The sequence below is a fragment of the Protomyctophum parallelum genome (genome assembly GCF_964188405.1).
Source record: "Protomyctophum parallelum genome assembly, chromosome: 15".
In the NCBI taxonomy this organism is placed as follows: Eukaryota; Metazoa; Chordata; class Actinopteri; order Myctophiformes; family Myctophidae; genus Protomyctophum; species Protomyctophum parallelum.
Window position 1 is genome coordinate 43368354 of NC_139710.1, and position 18404 is coordinate 43386757.

Sequence of the window (18404 nt, forward strand, 5' to 3'; positions counted from 1 at the left end):
GGGAAGCATGGCACTTTTTATTTGACTTCATTACTTTCTATGAATCTATGCTCCAAAGAGAAACGCTGATACTATGAAAATGGATTGGTTACTGAGATCATTTAAGTGTACGGTATCATCGCTATCACTGTTTGTACTGTACTACACAGTCCAGCTCACATATTCTGGTATTCAAGTGATCCAGTTAAGAATGGTTGTTTAAATAACCATGTGTACATCCTGAAGTAAAGGTTCGGTTAATAAGTCATAAATATATTTAGCTTGCTTGTGTTAAGTTATGCAGACACTCCATCACATTACACTAATCCCTTTCTATTGCATGTTACTGTGTCTGCTTTTACCTCTGGCCCTCTGCAAACAATTAGCCATGGGGATCGGCTAATTTCAGGCTGCTATGTTTAGAACAGTGTGGTCAGAGAGCAGTGTCTGCCGTATCAAACGGACAACTGAGCCATACATAACAAAGTAATTTTCAAAATGTTGAGATGAAGTTGAAAAGGTTTGCCTTCAGTCATCTGCGTACTGTGAAACATCTGGGCATCAAATGTTTTCCTATTTAACTTGTATCCATATAGTGCAGCTTTCGCACTGTTGCTCAAACCTTGATTCACATACGGTATAGGGTCTGGTGTGAGCTAAGTACTTTGAACCTTTTCTGGGCATGTCATTATAGGTGAACATTTTCAAAGTTTTTATATATAGGCCTATAGGCCATATATATATATATATATATATATATATATATATATATATATATATATATATATATATATATATATATATATAATGATATAGATAGAATGATACAAATATTGAAAATAGCAGATCTACAAGCTCAATGCTTTGCGTTGTGCGCTTGTGCACTTTTGCCCTTCGTCATACTCATACGTATATTAAAGTACATACGTAGGGCTTAAGTGGCTAAGGAGCGTCTGTTAGATGGTAGCCTCTCCCTAATCTGGCCACTTCAGGACCTCTGCTGCGTACGGCCTCCTTGCTCTGTAGATGACAGGTACTACGTGACCTTTCAAATAAAAAGCTCCATTGACCTTTAGAGGACAAAGATAATGATTGATGTGTAGGGGAGGTCTGCAAACAGGTATTTAAATCTGGCTGAAGGTATATTATTATGGTTGTTGTTGTTGTTATTAAGCTGTTATTATTATGTATTATTATAAAAAAAAGTTTATTTAAGTAAATCCTGAGACCAGCCATTGTCAACCTGTGGGCCGGGTGGGCCATGCTGGTATTGCAAGTAGGGCCCCAAATAATTGGCCAAACACAACAGATTTTATTAATAATATTCATATTTCAAGAAAAATGTCATGGTTTGTTTTCTTTAAAGCCTTGGAAAAATGAGTTTTCATTGTGATATCGATAAATAACAAATGTTGAGAACCACTGCTCTAGACAAAAGGCCATGGGGTTACCAAAACCATTTCCTGCAATCTTCCTATTCGATTTTGCGATATTTATGGAAATATCGACCCAAGTGATAGATATTATTTTACTAATATTAAGGACTATACTAGGACCAAGGACTGTATTAGCGAGAGCTAGAGACTGGGAGCTCCGGAACTCCGGAACTCCAAAAATACTTTTAGAAAGTAATCAAATTACAATATATACTCTGCACCAAATTCAGTGACTAACAGAAGGGTTAAAAACCATTTTTGACTAGGAAAGGTTGATACTTTAGCTTAGCTTTAACCAGGATACTTTAAGAGAATAGCCAATATAAAAAATGTTACTTTAGGAGAATTACCTTTTAAATACAAAGATGCATCATAAAGTCCACCGAAAGAAAAGATCCAGTCAGAGCAAGTAGATTTTAGCCATTATATTATGATTCATGAGAGAAAGAATTAAGATTCAAATACAGCAATATATATTTACAATAAGATTCAGCATGCCCCCGGAGGGCAGGTTGAAAATGGTCTCTCCTTCCCCGTCTCAAAATGGGAGACGGTATTTATACTTTTTACTCAAAATGGCAACAGTGTACTGTACAGAAGGACGTGTAAGCCAGGAGGGGCTTCCCTGCTTATTACAAACCAAGGAAGCTCTTAGAAGGAAGTGAAGTGGTCACGTGACTGGGCTGCGCCATGACACTTTCATGGACACTTTCACGGGAGCCAAACTACACCCGGAAGTTCGGCAGAATGCACTGGAGCCAATGAGAGCTCAGTGACCAGCTCATGAAGAAACATTATTTATGAATGACTGAGACCTTTTGTAAAGTGATCGCTTCTGGAATACAAAATAATATATATAACACGTTATTTTAGGCTGTCTTATTTTTTGATGTGCATACTACTTAATTTCAAAGAGCAGAGAGCAGCCCAGGCAGAAAACTTACTATGTGCTCTTCTATAAATACCTCAATAAAAATAAATAGTTAAGTCGAAAAACAACCACTCGGGAAAAAACGTGTGATATCACTTATGTCTTCTTTCATATTCCTTAACCAATTATATGACAAAGCTCGCAATTGTTCATGTATAATGTTTGTTATGAGCTGGTCCAGCCGGCTCCATTCACTTCCATGTATTCATTGCACTACCGGTGTGAGTTTGGCTCCCATGAAAGTGTCCATGAAAGTGTCATGGCGCAGCACAGTCACGTGACCACTTCACTTCCTTCTAAGAGCTTCCTTCTTACAAACCAGGAAACTATGACTCAAAATGGAATATGTAGTCTTGAATGACTTGTAGTTCATAGTCCGGGAAAGCACAGAGGCTGGGCGTTGCTATGGCGACCTCCTGATAAGATTCTTTCCCGGCACCCAGCTTTAAGGATCAATTGTCAGAGCCCGGCTGTCAAGGTCAGAATAACATGTTGTTCACAGAGGCCGGGTGTTATGGCAAACGGAAAACAAAACAATTCTTACTAACTACACGCTGAGACAGCGTGAAGTAATAATATCTACACGATGGAGCCACAATGAGTGGGACACAGGGCAATAAGATGGAAAGGCAAAGGGCCCAGGACCAATCACCCACAAAATAACAGAAAATACCTATCACCAAGTATGTCGCTAGACTAGAACAATAAGGCTGTGGGGCCACCAAAAAGCAGTTGGGTTCATCCCAGGGAAGCATACTGTATGTTCAGCACTTTCATGGCATTCTGCCTGTTGAATTTTCAGATATTTTGCGTGCAAGTGGAAATTTTGACCAAATGGTGACTATAGGGCATAGCAGTGGAGCATTTTGTGGTTTCACAGATAGTAACCCCATACATTTTTTCACTTCATTTTTTCACTCCGAAAATATCATCTATCTATCTATCCATCTATTCTACCGTATCTATAAATGCAAGTCTCGTACGTGTGTAATCCACGTAACTCGAGAACCGTTCGCCCCACCGACTTCAAATTCGACACACGTGTATCACACCACCGCAGGGGGTGCAGTGGCCAGTGTCGAGTCGGTCGGACCCACGGCTGTCCAGAACCGCCCCAAAAAGCCCTCTGCCCGGGCTCTGGACAGGGCCCCTATACCCAGGGTCCATTATGGAGCTGGCCTGTTCTGACATCATTCTGACGTCTGCATAGACTCCATATTTGGGCATGCCAGACAAAGAACTCCATATATGGGCATATGAGGGACACATACTATCTGGGTGGGGCATGCAGTGCCCAACAGGCACCACTGTAGAGGCCCCATGGGCACCGCTCTAGTTTATATATACTGTATATATATACACACACACACACACACACACACACACACACACACACACACACACACACACACACACACACACACACATCTGTGGCACCATAACATGCCCACCACAAAATGCCCTAGGAAAGGCCATTGTGACCTAATTATCAGTAGGGGCCATCCTCTGGGATGGTGCGCAGAACATTCCATGGCAATCCAAGCAGTAGTTTTTGTGATATGTTGTTTCGGATCAAAGTGGTGAACATCATCATTGTTAGAAGAATTTATAATTTAAAATGGCACCATGAGATGGGAGCTGACTAGCAGTGGAAATAAAATACCTCCACGCAGGCCGTTTGTAGCGTCCAGAAGCCAACAGGCAACCTGCCTTGTACACCTCATCCCTCACCTCAGCGTGATTGGCACGGCCACAGGTTTCCTGCCTCAGCAGCAGCCCATCTTCAAAGTAATGGCTTACAGCTGTTCCCCGGGCTAATCCTCATCCCCTCTGTCTTTGAAGGGATGTGGTGACATAATAGCCCTGGCCATTCTTTCCTAAATTGTTGTGGTATTTCTCAGAAGGGCTGTTCAATAGAACAGTGGAGCAGGTGAGACCAAAGCATGTGTTGCTAAATGTAGCATGATTATCAAGCTCCAGTTGTGCCTCCGTCCAAGCCCCCTCCCCCTCCCCCCTTTCTTTCTCTCACTTTCTCTCACCCTGGCACTTGGTCTCACTCTTTCGGGCTTCTTTATCCCAGCCAGCCTTCCTGATCCTTATCACTGTGGCAGAGGCATTAAATGTAATGTCTGTAGAGGGAAATCATTGGCAACATGTGGCGAGAGCTTAAGATGTTGTCACACTTTAAGTTGCCTATAATCTGTTCAAAGAGAAAGTGCATACTTCTCGAAAGTGCCTATGGAAGGAGAGGAGAGGGAGAGAGCCATGGCCTAGAGGGGGAGAGAGAGAGAGAGAGAGACGCACAGACACTGCACTTGGATCATGAGTGTTTATATGACAAAATTACATGTAAAAAAGAAGTAACCAGTTTCTGATTATTATAATAATTTTTTTTATCTGTTATTCTGCATGGCCAATAAGGTAAGTAAGGGCTTGCCTTGTAGCATTACGAGCAGCATTCAGCAGTGTGATAAAAGGTGTAAATGAGAGGGAGGCAAGTGCTAAAGAACCCATGGAGGGAATTGATGAGGGATTATGTGGACGTTGTGGATTAAAGGCAAGGACATAATGATTCCTGTGGGAGAAAGGTATGTGCTGAGATGAGCTCTTTTATTATTTATGAGAGTTCAGTCCTGGGGAGTCCTGGATAAATATTGACCTCTCTGCTTGAGAGATGCAGGCATTGATCCACACAGGAGGGCCTCTCGTCGCTCGATCTGTGCTCTCAGGTGTGGGAGGAGAGAAGCAAGGCGCAGGGACGAGGGTTTTCATGCTGGTGGTCTCCCTTTGTCAGCTCTCCTCGCTAAACTTTCCCCTGTCCTTTATAAACAGACGAGAGGAGGTGCTGATCATGCCAATGTTGACCCTCTCCTGCGTCGTTGGGAGTCATGTTACCGGCGAGGCTGAGAAAGTGGATTTGAAGTCGATACAAACCTTCATTTGACGGGTCACTGGGATTAAACAGCAGAGGAAGGGCAGACACTGGTCACCTGTATCACGTTAAATCAGATCCCAGTCACAACTGCACCCCCCTCATCTCAGCTGTAATGTCCCTGTAGGTCCATACAAAGAGTTTATACAACAATTTGTCATGTCATCTAAAGATATATACTGTAGTAACCTTCTATGTCTACTATACCTGCAGAGTGTGTGTGTGTTATCCCTTGAGATCCGAGAAACTATGTTGTGTTTATTAACACATAAAGTATATATATAAAATTATCATTTACACCTTCTCCCCTGTCCGTTGTTGGCATGCCGGCTCAGGCCTGGGCCTCAGTCCACTAATCAGGTAATGTTAGGGAGGTTGAATGGCGTGCCTCCCCCTGGTCAGCGCTTCACTGCTCACACAGCGGTGTTGTTTTAAAGAGCATTCTTTAGCAGCCGAACTTGGAAAGGTATTAAAGTGGGATTAGGCTCCTCCACAATCCACTGCTTGTGTCATTCAGGGAGTTGTGTTCTCCTCTCCCCACTGCCACCTCCCCACTCCTCCTCTGTTTGATTGTGGCTAGCCGCGGGAGTGGGACTGACTGCGCCTTTCAAAGGGAGAGGGGTAGGGTTAAATCCCTAGTCCACTGCTCCCTGCTAATTCTCCTTGTTCCTTAGAGAAGGATTTGCTTCTGCTGCCAGCTTCTCAAAGGCCCTCTCTGCCCATCCGAAAAGTCGCCGTTGCCTTCCTGTGGAGGTGTGGTTGCCATAGAAGGGGCGTCATGCGTGGCTATTCCATCTGAACCCTGCTGAGAATGGGGACCGGGGACTGAAAACAGGCAGAAAGTCCGGATTAGGCCAGAGGACAAAGCAGGACAGGAAGATTCCAGAAGGCACGAATAGGAATTACAGCAGCAAAAATAATGCAAAGTGACAGAGAGGGGAAATAGAAAAATAATGGCTTACAAGATTAGAGTCGGCGAGGAAAAGGAAGAAAGGGAAGCAGGCTGAATGAGAATGTTTTCATCTGGATGAGAAGATTTGAGAGAGAGCGGTTGTCGAAGGTGAATGCAGAAGCTTGGACATATCAAAACCATGCTAACAAGTCATTTCCTCAGCCTTTCTCCTTCATTCTTAGGCTAAGCCTCCAATCATTAGCTAAACATTAGAGTTAGAGATGGGAACTAGTCTTGACAGATCCATCACCCCATTTCCCCCAAAATCTCAGCATGTAACATGCTAATCCTGTTGATTTTTGTTGTTGTTGTGAGTCTTCCGTTTGTCTTTAGATGTATGAGCTGATTTAAAATTTATTTATTTTTCTTCCTAAATGTAATTAATTTGCTTTTGCAAATAAATGTTTCCTTGCCGATGACCAGAACTGGCGACTTGTTTAGAAGAGAAATCCATGTTGGCAGGTCATTTAAACAAGAACTCAGCTTGTTTGAGAAACATGCCAACATTTCTTTTTCAAGGGATTATCCATGAGGTTTTTCCATAGTTGAATAATAATCTTCTTAACTTATTGTAATAAATGGAAGATTAAAGGATTTCATGAACCCTGCAAGTGCCAGTTTTGATATCTCTGTTGTTTTCCTGTTGTGTGATTGTTAAAAAGATAAAAAGTAAGAGCTAGGGATCATGCCTGCCTTAATTTTCTGTCAGTTATTAGTTGTGATTCTTGATTATAGGGAACAATGATTATCAAGCAAAGAGTAAAATAGCCTATCAATCAGTATGATGTAATTTAGATTGCATGTGAAATTCAACATTGACATTGGACTTGTACCATCGCTTTGTTGATAATAGACTGACGGGCAGTAGCAAAGCAATGATTTTACAAAGCTCTGCAGACAGCAACCAACCCACACTATCTTGTTTCCAAAATGCATACAGCTGCTGTACTGAGCCTTGCCACATTCACATGCACGTGTGGGTATATGCATATTGCATATAGAAACGCACGCACGCATGCATGCACACACACAAACACACACACACACACACACACACACACACACACACACACACACACACACACACACACACACACACACACACACACACACACACACACACACACACACACACAACACACACGCAGAGAGAGAGAGAGAGAGAGAGAGAGAGACACCCACTCCCTATCAGTACTCAATCAGCACCTACAATGATATTACCATAACAAAACCATCCTTTGGTTTCTCTCCACTCATATTTACACATTATATTCATCACTATCGCTCATCCCTGTCCCGAACCAGCAGATGATGTCAATTGCCGCTCTCTCTCTCTCTCTCTCTCTGCCTCCCCTGCCTTGCACAATGAAATAGACGTTCACCACAAATAGATAGGCGGTTGCCAGCTGTCTTCCAGACCAGGGCAAACAAAGGGGCCACTAATAAATCCAGCTTTACGGCTGGACAAGATCAACCACACTCGCTGCCTTCCTGCTCCATTTAATGTGGTTTCTTCAAAACATGGGCGAATGAATTAAATGTCTCTCACTCACCAATAAAACAATACAAACATCTTCCTGAAAGGATATAAAATAAGACAGAGGTGTTATCTGGGAAATGGTGATAGAGGCAGTGGTGCGGTGTGTAGTAGACGATGGAATAATATTAGACTTTTAAGATGAAATATGAACTGACCATGAGGCAGCCTGGTAGTACGCTATGAATCAACATTGGCACTCACAGATATCTGATGGAATAGCATGGATATAAGAACATCTTCAGTGGATATGGCAATCAAAACTATATACCGGTAGGCCTACAGTATTTCGCAGCACGGTGAAAAGCACAAATAGTCAATCTATACAAGCTCACAAAGCATCACATCGTGATGCGTTGTGAGCTTGTAGATCAGAATTATATACTGTATATATATATAGCTTGTAAATTAGAATTATTTGTTTATTTCGCCTATAATGACATAATCAACATAGGGATGCCATGGGTTGAAACCTTAAAGTGGCTCATCAGGATAATCTGATCCCACCAACCAAATGATCTGGTCTGGTCTCCTGGATTTGTAACAGAGAGTGGGTGCCCATGACTGAACTCAGGAGGGATGATGTGGGACTGAGTCCACCTAGGCACTTTAACAGATGAGCTGCTGTCAAAGGGATCACTTCCATGGCTGCCCACAGGATCATCTGGTCACCCCTGCCTCCACACTTTAATCAAAACCACTTGATGGAAACATCAAGTAACTCTTAACAACGGCATAAATCCAGGACACATTTCCAACACAATATGAAAAAATGTAATAGAAATATTTCATATTTGATTTTGCATAGCCTAATCTGTAGATCTGTAACATTGCAAGGGTTAGGGGTTTTAGTTAAAATGCTTAACAATACAGAATGCCTTGACTTTGGGTTTGTTTTAAACAGAGTTCACCCTCGCTCAAACTGTATGTAATCATTGTATTTATATGGTTTTCTTATGGTTTTCTTATTTGTCACATAGGTTGTTCGCTACCAAGTGCAGCGGCTGCATGGAGAAGATTGCCCCCACAGAGTTTGTGATGCGTGCTCTGGAGTGCGTCTACCATCTCAACTGCTTCTGCTGCTGCGTCTGTGACCGCCAGCTGAGGAAAGGGGACGAGTTTGTCCTGAAGGAGGGTCAGTTGCTGTGTAAAATCGACTACGAGAGAGAGAAGGACCTGCTCAGCTCCGTGAGTCCAGATGACTCAGACTCAGGTGGGCGCTCTGCACCCTCTCACACCAGCCTGAGAACAACACTCCGGTGCTATCGTAAAATGGCACCAGGGTGTTGTACTCTGTATGGTGTATTACCCATACCGCAGTGGTGTTAGCCATCCTAGAAGTCTTCCATCATGTCTCTGTCCTGAATCTATCCTCCATTAGTACTACAGCACCCACTGCTGTCTGTCCTCAATAGTTATGTTTGTGATAAAAACTGACGAGGCACATTGTTGCACAAAATTTGCAATTTCAATGAACTGGCTGCCAAGGCCTTCCTTGAGGCTTCGACCTGCTGATATGTCTGAATTTTCCAAATAATTATTCCTGGATGCAGAGAAACTACAAGCTCCATGCAGCACTGGCAGTAAAATCTGAGACTTCTGAGACGGCTTTTGATGGTTGATTTTGTAGTAGTATTCTAATTTGGGGCGAGGAGCGTCAGTTTATGATGTACAGTAGGAAGTGGGAACAGGACACAGCCAAGCCACCCTGTATTAATGGCTATCCATGCGTGGGCGGTATCTGGTGCTGGAAAGAATTAAATCACTGTATCATGGTGAGTGACAGAGGGATTTGGGGGCCTTTTTGCAGAAAGCCGAGCAGCGCCTCCACTCTTATCAGCTCTGGTGTTCTATAGCCCTACACACACACACACACACACACACACACACACACACACACACACACGCACACACTGAGGCGTCTCGCCAAACCCCACTGTTCACTGCCATCTGGCTCGCATTTAAACATGCACAAAAGCAGGGAATTTGTCAAGTACATCTGTGCCTGTGTCAACTTTTGTCAACTTATAGGAATATTTGCTTTGCCTCCTCGTTTGGTTGTGTCCCAGTCAAGTGTATCACATATGCACGTGTTGGTTGAATGGCTCCAAAATTCAAGATTGAGAAAATGTTGACATGAGCGGAGGTTAACCTCGGCATGTCGCCGATGAAATGTAGGTTTTCGGTGGTGAGATGTAGAGATATATTGTACAGTACATATCAGAACCAGATGACACACCATGCCATCACATACTGTAGTGTACACTGTACATCTTCCAGAAATCACTAGAACTGAACATCACGTTGTTAGACTTTGTTAACGGATACACTGGTTGTGATTTTGGGAACCCTTGTTGTCACTCTCATAATATTCAAGGATAATTCCTGCTTTTGTGTGATGGATAGTTGTTATTTCTATATTTTATATACAGTATAGGACTATAGGTTATACATGCTCAGCAGAATTCTATTTCTTATTTCAATTTTATTTCTGAAAATCACTTAATCCAGCATCAATGCATGCTTATTTTCAAGTTGACTCTATCAATAATTTTATTCCCTAAAATCCCTGATTATTTGACCCATTAATTTGCCATTGACGGCAACTAAAGGATGCAGATGTTCTTATGTCTGTCACCAGAGACTAAAACTTGCATTCAATATACAGTTCAAAGAACCGCATTAACTAAGGAACATTACTTGAAACGATCAATTGTGCAGGGTTGATTGAATGGTGACTTTATAAGTCACCACTGCAAACACATTAAGCTTTTAATGTGAACAGCTCCTGTCATAAGTATTTCTCCAGTAACATATTTCAAAAATCTCATAAAGCCACAGTGTAATTTTGTTTTAATGGCAAGGTGTAGTGTACAATAGAGAGCCATGAAAATGAAAGAGATTTTATTATTACCCAAAACATTAATATCCTTTTACTGACAGTAACAATTTAATAATCCATACTAGATATGGTCACCATTTTGAGCTCTGCATAAGTGCAAAAAGTCACATTCTCTTGCAGTCTCTTGAGGGGTGCATATCCCATATGTACTTGTGCTGTCTTTTCATGTTGCGGTGGATGTACTTTTCTTATCAAAGATTGATTCGGTGTAAATCAGCCAAAGCTGACTGCAATTAATAATAAGTGACACAGTGTCCAGTTCAGTAACAAATGCACATATTTCGCTGCACTCTCCCCATAAGAGCTGGTCTTCTCTAAGTCTAATCGTGCTTGCCGGCCTATTCCTTTTTGTAATAAATTGATAACAAAGTATTAAAAACACGTGTGTCTCCTTTGATTATATGCTTGTGGTGTCTGAATCTCTTGGAATAGCGAAGAACAAAAATATCTATTTTTCAGCATACTGTCACTGACTAAAGGGGAGTAGTCAGTTCAAACCATTACTGATGTTTCAGAGAAATCTTTCTCTCTGCAGAGAAAAGTGACGACGAGGAGTTGGACATCAAGCCAGAGAAAGGTGCTGGAGGCCAGGGGAAAGATGATGGGAAGGATCCCAGGAGGCCTAAGCGGCCTCGCACCATCCTGACCACTCAGCAGAGAAGGGCCTTTAAGGCCTCCTTTGAGGTCTCCTCCAAACCCTGCAGAAAGGTGAGCCAAAAGGCTAATATACTTCAGTTGAAAACATGTCATTTTTGTGGTGTGACACTTGTCAACAGAGTCGTACGAGTCGACCAAGTATACATTAAGCCAAAGTGCATTGCATGTCAAAGTCTTATTATTAGAGATGTCCCGATACTGTATCGGTATCGGCCCTTATTTGTCATATCGGGACATATCGGCGAATATGCCAGTCTAACCACCGATCCGACACAAGGGTAAGGGGTTGACACTATGGCAGGTGGAGTTTGCTTGTGGAGTTTGCTTTGGAGTTGCCCAAACTGCAAGTGCACATATGAGTGCAGCTAGATAAACACAACACGAGATCACAACACTGGCATCGGTATTCGGTATCGGTATCGGCTAACACAGAAATTGTGGTATCGGGATCGGATCGGGAACGTAAAAAGTGTATTGGGACACATCCCTACTTATTATATATAAGACAAGGCATTTTAGTCAGGCACTTAACTAAGACACACTGATGTTGCCATACTTTTCTGCACTATCTTTTAATACAGGATTTTATTATTTCCCCTGGCTTTCATCAGGCTTTGGGGACACATGGAGTATTAAATGCACGCCACGAGGCCTACAGTAGTTTCACAAATAAAATTCTCAAATTCAAAAAAGTTCCCCCCACCTCAGAGCTGGGCTTTGAAGTGGGCGAGCAGCATTCTGTTCTGTGTTAACTGAGGTAGAGTTGTAACACAGTCCGCCTGCGCCAAATGACATTCTGAGAGAGGAGATCTGCTTCCATACTGTAGCTCAGGCCCTAAAAACATGCACTGCAGCCAGTCCAAGGCTTTGAAGAGGCAGTAACCAAGAGGTCCAAAGGGACTGCTGTATTAATTCAACATTCATTGAAATCAAAGCAAATAAAAGGGGCAAAGTGCCCATTGGGAAATGTGCCAGGTACATAAACTATTTCCGTGTGCTGTGGAGAGTTTTGTTTTGTCCTGTGATGTTTAAAGCTTTTTATTTTGTTTTTTTTACAGGTGAGGGAGACACTGGCTGCTGAGACAGGGCTCAGTGTTCGGGTTGTGCAGGTGTGGTTCCAAAACCAGAGAGCTAAGGTGAGAGCCTTTAGCACAGGACAACCAATGATGAATTACTTTGTTTTTATTTAGAGACATGAGTCAGGTCACAACAGCTTGGTTCCCTCTTGAATTTGCAGGAAAAGGCAATTAATAACTAAAATAATAAATCACCCAGATTGTGTGTTAAACTTATCACAGCATTCCTTTCACATCAGTAAAGTTAAACTGCAGTGGGTTGGACATTCACCTCATTCTTGCCTTTAAATGTCTACACCCTCCTCTTTTTTGATATTATCTTTGAAAGCCTTTGATATTTGACAATGAAATGCGCTTAGATACAAGTTTATGTAGTTCATTCAAGGGTGAGCAGCGAGGAGCATCCTTTTTAAATTAAAGAGTGCACATGTTAGTTTGAGGAGTTTCTCACAACTTTGACTCCTTCTTTACAGATGAAGAAGTTGGCAAGAAGACAGCAGCAGCAACAGGAACAGCAGAATTCTCAAAGACTCGGTCAAGGTACGATGCAGAACCTGTACACTGTAAATACAGCACACTGAATTTCACTGATTTCTTTTCCTGTTTTAGGTCACACTTTTAACCCATTCTGACCTGAGATCAGATTCATACAAGGTTTCCGCCGGACACACACTGGTCTGATGAACCCATTCTGACCTGAGTATACCTAAACGGTCAATGGGACTGTATAAATAGGCCTGCAACATTCTCAGTTTAAGGGCGGGAACCCCTTTTGGTGTTTTAAACATTATGTTATAATTTAGCTATTGACAAATAGCAGATCTACAAGCTCATAGCGCGCCACCGAGTGGCGCGCTACGAGCTTGTAGGTCTGCTATTTTTGAAAAATTGTGAAAATATTTATTTCAGAAAACTGGAGGATTTAGAAGATTCTTTTTAAATGTCGATGTCAGGCCTAAATGGGTTAAGGCATCCCTATTCTCTACTTCTTTGCTGTCCTGTGTAGATAAATATTTTATTAATGTATTAGTTTATTATGTATGCCCCAGTCTAATCATATTAATGAAATTAAACAAACAGCATTGGATGGTAATGGATTCTGTTTGCATGGGTGGGGGTTGAAGTGACAAGAGCCTATAGTTTGGGTGAAGCATGGCAGAGAGCTGGGGAGGAGTGTCGGAGCAGCATCTACCAGATACTCTCAAATATTATGTGTGAAACATGAACAATGAACATACTATGACCTTCGGGTGTCTGTGCTGTAGTCAGTTCAAGGGTAAAAAACAAAGTGACTTTCCTTCCACAACATTTCAAGGACAAATGTGTAAGTTTGACTCCACCACATTTCTTGGAAGGGGAAAAGGTACATTAGGAATTAAGCACTATTTCATAGAGTAAAAAAAGGCTGATCTGCAAGCTGAGTCAGAACACAGCGTTATTGTTATTTTTTTGAAAATGTCTGTGGAAGGTCTTTGTCAGAAATGTAATGCAGCAATGCAATGAAAGAAAGTGTAGTTTTAAGTTGTACTCTTGAATTTCGAAAAGCATGTATTTTAAGTCAAATACACCCTACTTTTACTCAAGTACATTTGACTGAGCAGCTTTCATGTACAGCAGTTGAGTAATATTTGACCAGGGCAGGAGTACTGTATCTGCTGGGGTCGACTCGACTATGTGTACGGCTGTCTGTGCTGTACTATAGTCAGGTCAATGATGGTAATTTACAAAGTAGCGTTCACACATCCATGAGATACATGTAATGTGAATGTAAACCAGAACAACTTCACATCAAAAGATCTGGATGGTTTGGAAAACGAATGGAAGCCGAAAGGAATGAATGGCAAACAGAATTCCACAAGGCCTCACCACTGTAAAGGAAAGTTCAGGGGGATGGGCTCCAGTCACAAAGCCACAAGGACTATGATTCCCACTCACTACTCTGTAAGCCAAGAGCAAGATTTTTAAAGTCAAGTGTGAGAGAATCACTCTTTACCAACGTGAACAATAGGTGACCATGATAAAGATATTCACAGGTCATCCAAGAAGATTTCTGTAGTAGCTACAGAAACATGCTAGCACGGCTCTGTTACCATTACAAAGCTGCGAGTTCTGAACATTTTTAGAGAGCTAGCTAACATAACTGACTGGAAACACTCCAGATTCACCTCGGGACCACACACTCGATAACACCTTTACATCATTCTGATTGGCCGTCTTACAGAGGTGATGTCCAATCGAATGGAGGGCATGATGAACTCTTTCACGCCGCTCGTTCCGCCGCAGCAGCAGCTGGTTGCCATGGATCAGAACGGTTACAGCACAGACCCTTTCCAGCAGGGGCTCACCCCCCCACAGATGCCCGGTGACCACATGAATCCATATGGTGAGCATCTAGTCCCCTTACCCTTACCTCACCCATCCATCCCCCCTTAAAAACACACACTCATACTCATCCCTTGATGTACCTCATAACTCCCTAGTGTGGGACATGTGTCCTGGCCACAGCCCCTTGATTTAGACCGCTCACAGAGCAATACGAGCAGCTTCCCCTCCCACATGAGATAACACAAGCATGCTCACAAGACGTCAGGTTTTGAAGTTTGTTTTCAAATAAATGTTATACAACTTTTCCACACGCACCCCGACACTCCATCTCCCCCTGCGAGGCAAAAGTTATTCTCCGTTTCCATTGGTGGTAATCTACTGTAAGTACCGTACTTCTTAATGTGCGATCAAAGTGATCATTGGGTTTCAATGATAAGAGTTGGAGTTAGTGCCGTTTTCAGCCGGGAAACGAGGGTGTCATATGTTCTTCCTGTGTGTGTGTGTGTGTGTGTGTGTGTGTGTGTGTGTGTGTGTGTGTGTGTGTGCGCGCGCATGTGTGTGCGCACGTGTGTCCGTCAGTATATGTCCATCTGTCTGTGTGTGCGCATGCTTTGCTGTTTGCAGCAAAGTATAAAGAAACAAACAAGGGGGATGAAGCCCGTCAATCAAGTATTAGTCCACAGGATGTAACTGGAACAACACATTTTTGAGCGCTGTCCTCAACAAGTCCCAGAGGGACCATTTCATGAAGTTCATAACTTCCTTATAATTTGCCTCCATTTAGTTTCTCTCAGTGGTAAAGACCCAAATCCCCAGTCTCATCACTCTCCTTTGGTTCGGGGAAGAGAACAATATTGGCAAGGCATTAAAAGATATGTCTCATCACACTGTCCCCATTTTGTGCAACACTATCATTAAGATCCAGAGTGTAATAAAGTTAACTATTCCCTGCAGAGAAATAACATGTTGAGGTTTTATGAAAGGCGTAAACAGTTGCTATTAACCAGATCTTTTAGGAGGATGCCCCCTTGTTTACATGCCCCTTCATAGACCACAATTGTCCCAGTGAGGGCAGCAAAAAGTGAGCTTTGATGATCCTTAACAAAACAGTTTTCACAATTGTGATGACACACAATAGCAATTTCTCAATATGGCTATTAGTAATTATCGTTTCACAACAATGTCATAAATCTGGTATACAAGACTGAATTGATTTTGCAATCAATACCATGGGATGCATGAGTGCCTGTGTGTACGCGATGCTTCTATGTCCAAACACCAAAACTACATTTTGATTCCCTCCCTCCACAGGAAACGATTCTGTGTTCCACGACATAGACAGCGACACGTCTTTAACCAGCCTCAGCGACTGCTTCATGGCGTCATCGGAAGTCAACTCCATGCAAGCTCGCGTGGGAAACCCCATCGACCGGCTTTATTCCATGCAGAACTCTTACTTTGCGTCATGAAAGAGTGAAGGCATCAACACGGAATACAGTAAACTGTACATCTCGACTTGAGGCCGGAGGGCCAGGAGTTTCTACATCGATATGGACAAGACAGTGAAAGGAACAAACTCCTGGTTATGTATGGAAGCTGACGCAATGATAGTTAAATAAACCACTGTTGGAGAACAGTGAAGATTCCTGGGGAAAAGACCTACAAATATTGTTAGATTATTTGGTAGCATTGCTTATCTGTCAAGGGAGATATTACTCCTTTCTTTGTTCACTTAAAGAAAACGAGTACATATTGAAGCCACTGATTATACCGTCTCAAACCAAATAACACAGCGAGTTTATACAGTGCATGATCAATTGTAAACTAAACATTTTTTTGTATGCCCCTGGCTAAATTGTGGTGTTTGAACTGTTTCATTACACTACATGGATCTCCATGTTCAGCGTTTAGCATTTTGATCACTTCCATAGGTTTAGATATCGTGTTGATAGTAAATAGATGCAGCATGTCTGCAAGATTGACTGTAAATGTACGTATGTATGAGATATTTTGTGTGTATGTGTGTGTGTGTGTGTATGTGTGCGTGACAGAGAGACAGAGAGAGAGAGAGAGAAAGAATTGTTTAGAGAAAAAAGTGGAGAATTTGGTGGACATGTAGGATCAGTAAAGTGTAAATAATTTCCCCAGGCAAATTGGATGTGCATGTTAAAAATGGAAAACATTCTATTTATTTAACTATAACAGGCTCTTGAAGGTACATATTAAAAATTGAAAAGCTTTATTTAAAAAAGGAGAACTTTTTGTTTTGTTTTGTTGTTGAGCGCAATTAATTCGTGATTACATGAGTATCACAACTCATCTGTATGCCTTTTTAATATGAAGATTAACCCTTTTTCTTTCTCAGCCAAGCTGTAAATGAGCGACATGCTATTTATTTCGTACAGACCAGAAACATTGTCATTGTCATATGTGCATTCTCAAAATGTTCAAGTTGCTAAATGACCAAAGTTGATTGGTTTGATGAATAAACAATGTCTTTCTCCTGATGATAACATTCAATAAATGCCATTCAGTGATCATTCAAATGTCAACATTTCAAGTCTCATTGGTTTCATGAGGTGGGTTGGTTGGCTGGTTTAATTTTCTTCATCAGCCACAATGTCCCATTCTGTCCCTATATCTCAGATCTGACAATATATCCAATCTGTTCCTATTCCTATAACTGTGATCATGACAGTTCTCAAACTATCCCAGTGCTCCCACCTGTCCGCCTGAGAAACACTAACCTATGCTCTCACTAACCATGTGACAGCTTTGCCACGATTCCTACAAAGAAACTTGAGAGGGAATGAAGAGATCCTGTGTAGAAATAGACAGAAACAGACATGCATAACCATGGAGGCAGGAGAAAAGTTCAACAGACATACCAATACATCGACATGATTGGAGAACAACCCCGCCTCCATCCTCAGGGCCTACATGGCGGCAGCTTGGATGTACCATCTGGGTGCTTCTTCATCGACCTGACAGCTTCTCTCAATGTGGCCAGGCAAGCTCACCCACATCCCCTCCAGCAGCACATCCACCGTCACTCCAGTCCAGCATCTCCCTGTCAAGGAAAGTTATCTCGGCTCCTCATCTGCAACCTGCATTCTCTGACCCTCCGCTCCCACTCACGAGTGGACCATCAGATCTGAAATACTGCCAGCCATGGATTAAATGAATCTGCTTATAATTAATGAAACACCACATACTGTAGCCTAAGTGTGGTGTGATATTTTATTTTGTATTTATTTTCTATCCCAGTGTACCGTTGCCACTGTAGTATATGTCATAAGTCAGTGTGTATTTCTGTATTTTAAAACGCAGTAAAATCTTGGTGTTACTTTAACAAAAAGAATTGACCCAATGACCCATTTTGTACCAGTACCACCATGCCATGTTATAATGATCCTGAGTGCTGCTATTCCTGGGCAGAGAAAGAACAGGGCATCGGCACTCGTAAAGCGCACAGTGTGAGTGTGACCTGTTCTTCCCGTGTGGTAGCGTCATATATATCTCTCCTATCACGACAGCGATCTGACAGCCAGGTGTTGGAAGGCAGGCTACACTGACATTCATCTTCACCTGTCAGAGGTCCCCCCCCCCCCCCCCCCCCCCCCCACCAAAGGGCTTACAGTGACACCAACTTAAGTCTCACACCTCATTGGCTGACC

The 18404-nt window shown here is 42.3% G+C and overlaps 1 protein-coding gene across 2 annotated transcripts in view; it reads left to right on the forward strand.

The window, feature by feature from the left end:
• The window catches only part of lmx1bb (LIM homeobox transcription factor 1, beta b), a 57387-nt gene extending 40265 nt beyond the window's left edge, over window positions 1-17122 (forward strand). The window contains exons 3-8 of one of the 2 annotated variants that reach the window (XM_083784256.1): window positions 8748-8980; window positions 11205-11377; window positions 12385-12462; window positions 12876-12942; window positions 14624-14785; window positions 16039-17122. In XM_083784256.1, coding sequence (XP_083640382.1) covers window positions 8748-8980; window positions 11205-11377; window positions 12385-12462; window positions 12876-12942; window positions 14624-14785; window positions 16039-16196 — 871 coding nt within the window. In that variant the 3' untranslated portion in view covers window positions 16197-17122. The remainder of the gene's footprint in view (window positions 1-8747; window positions 8981-11204; window positions 11378-12384; window positions 12463-12875; window positions 12943-14623; window positions 14786-16038) is intronic. The other variant, XM_083784257.1, reaches the window with a different exon arrangement.
• The last annotated feature ends 1282 nt before the right edge of the window (window positions 17123-18404 follow it).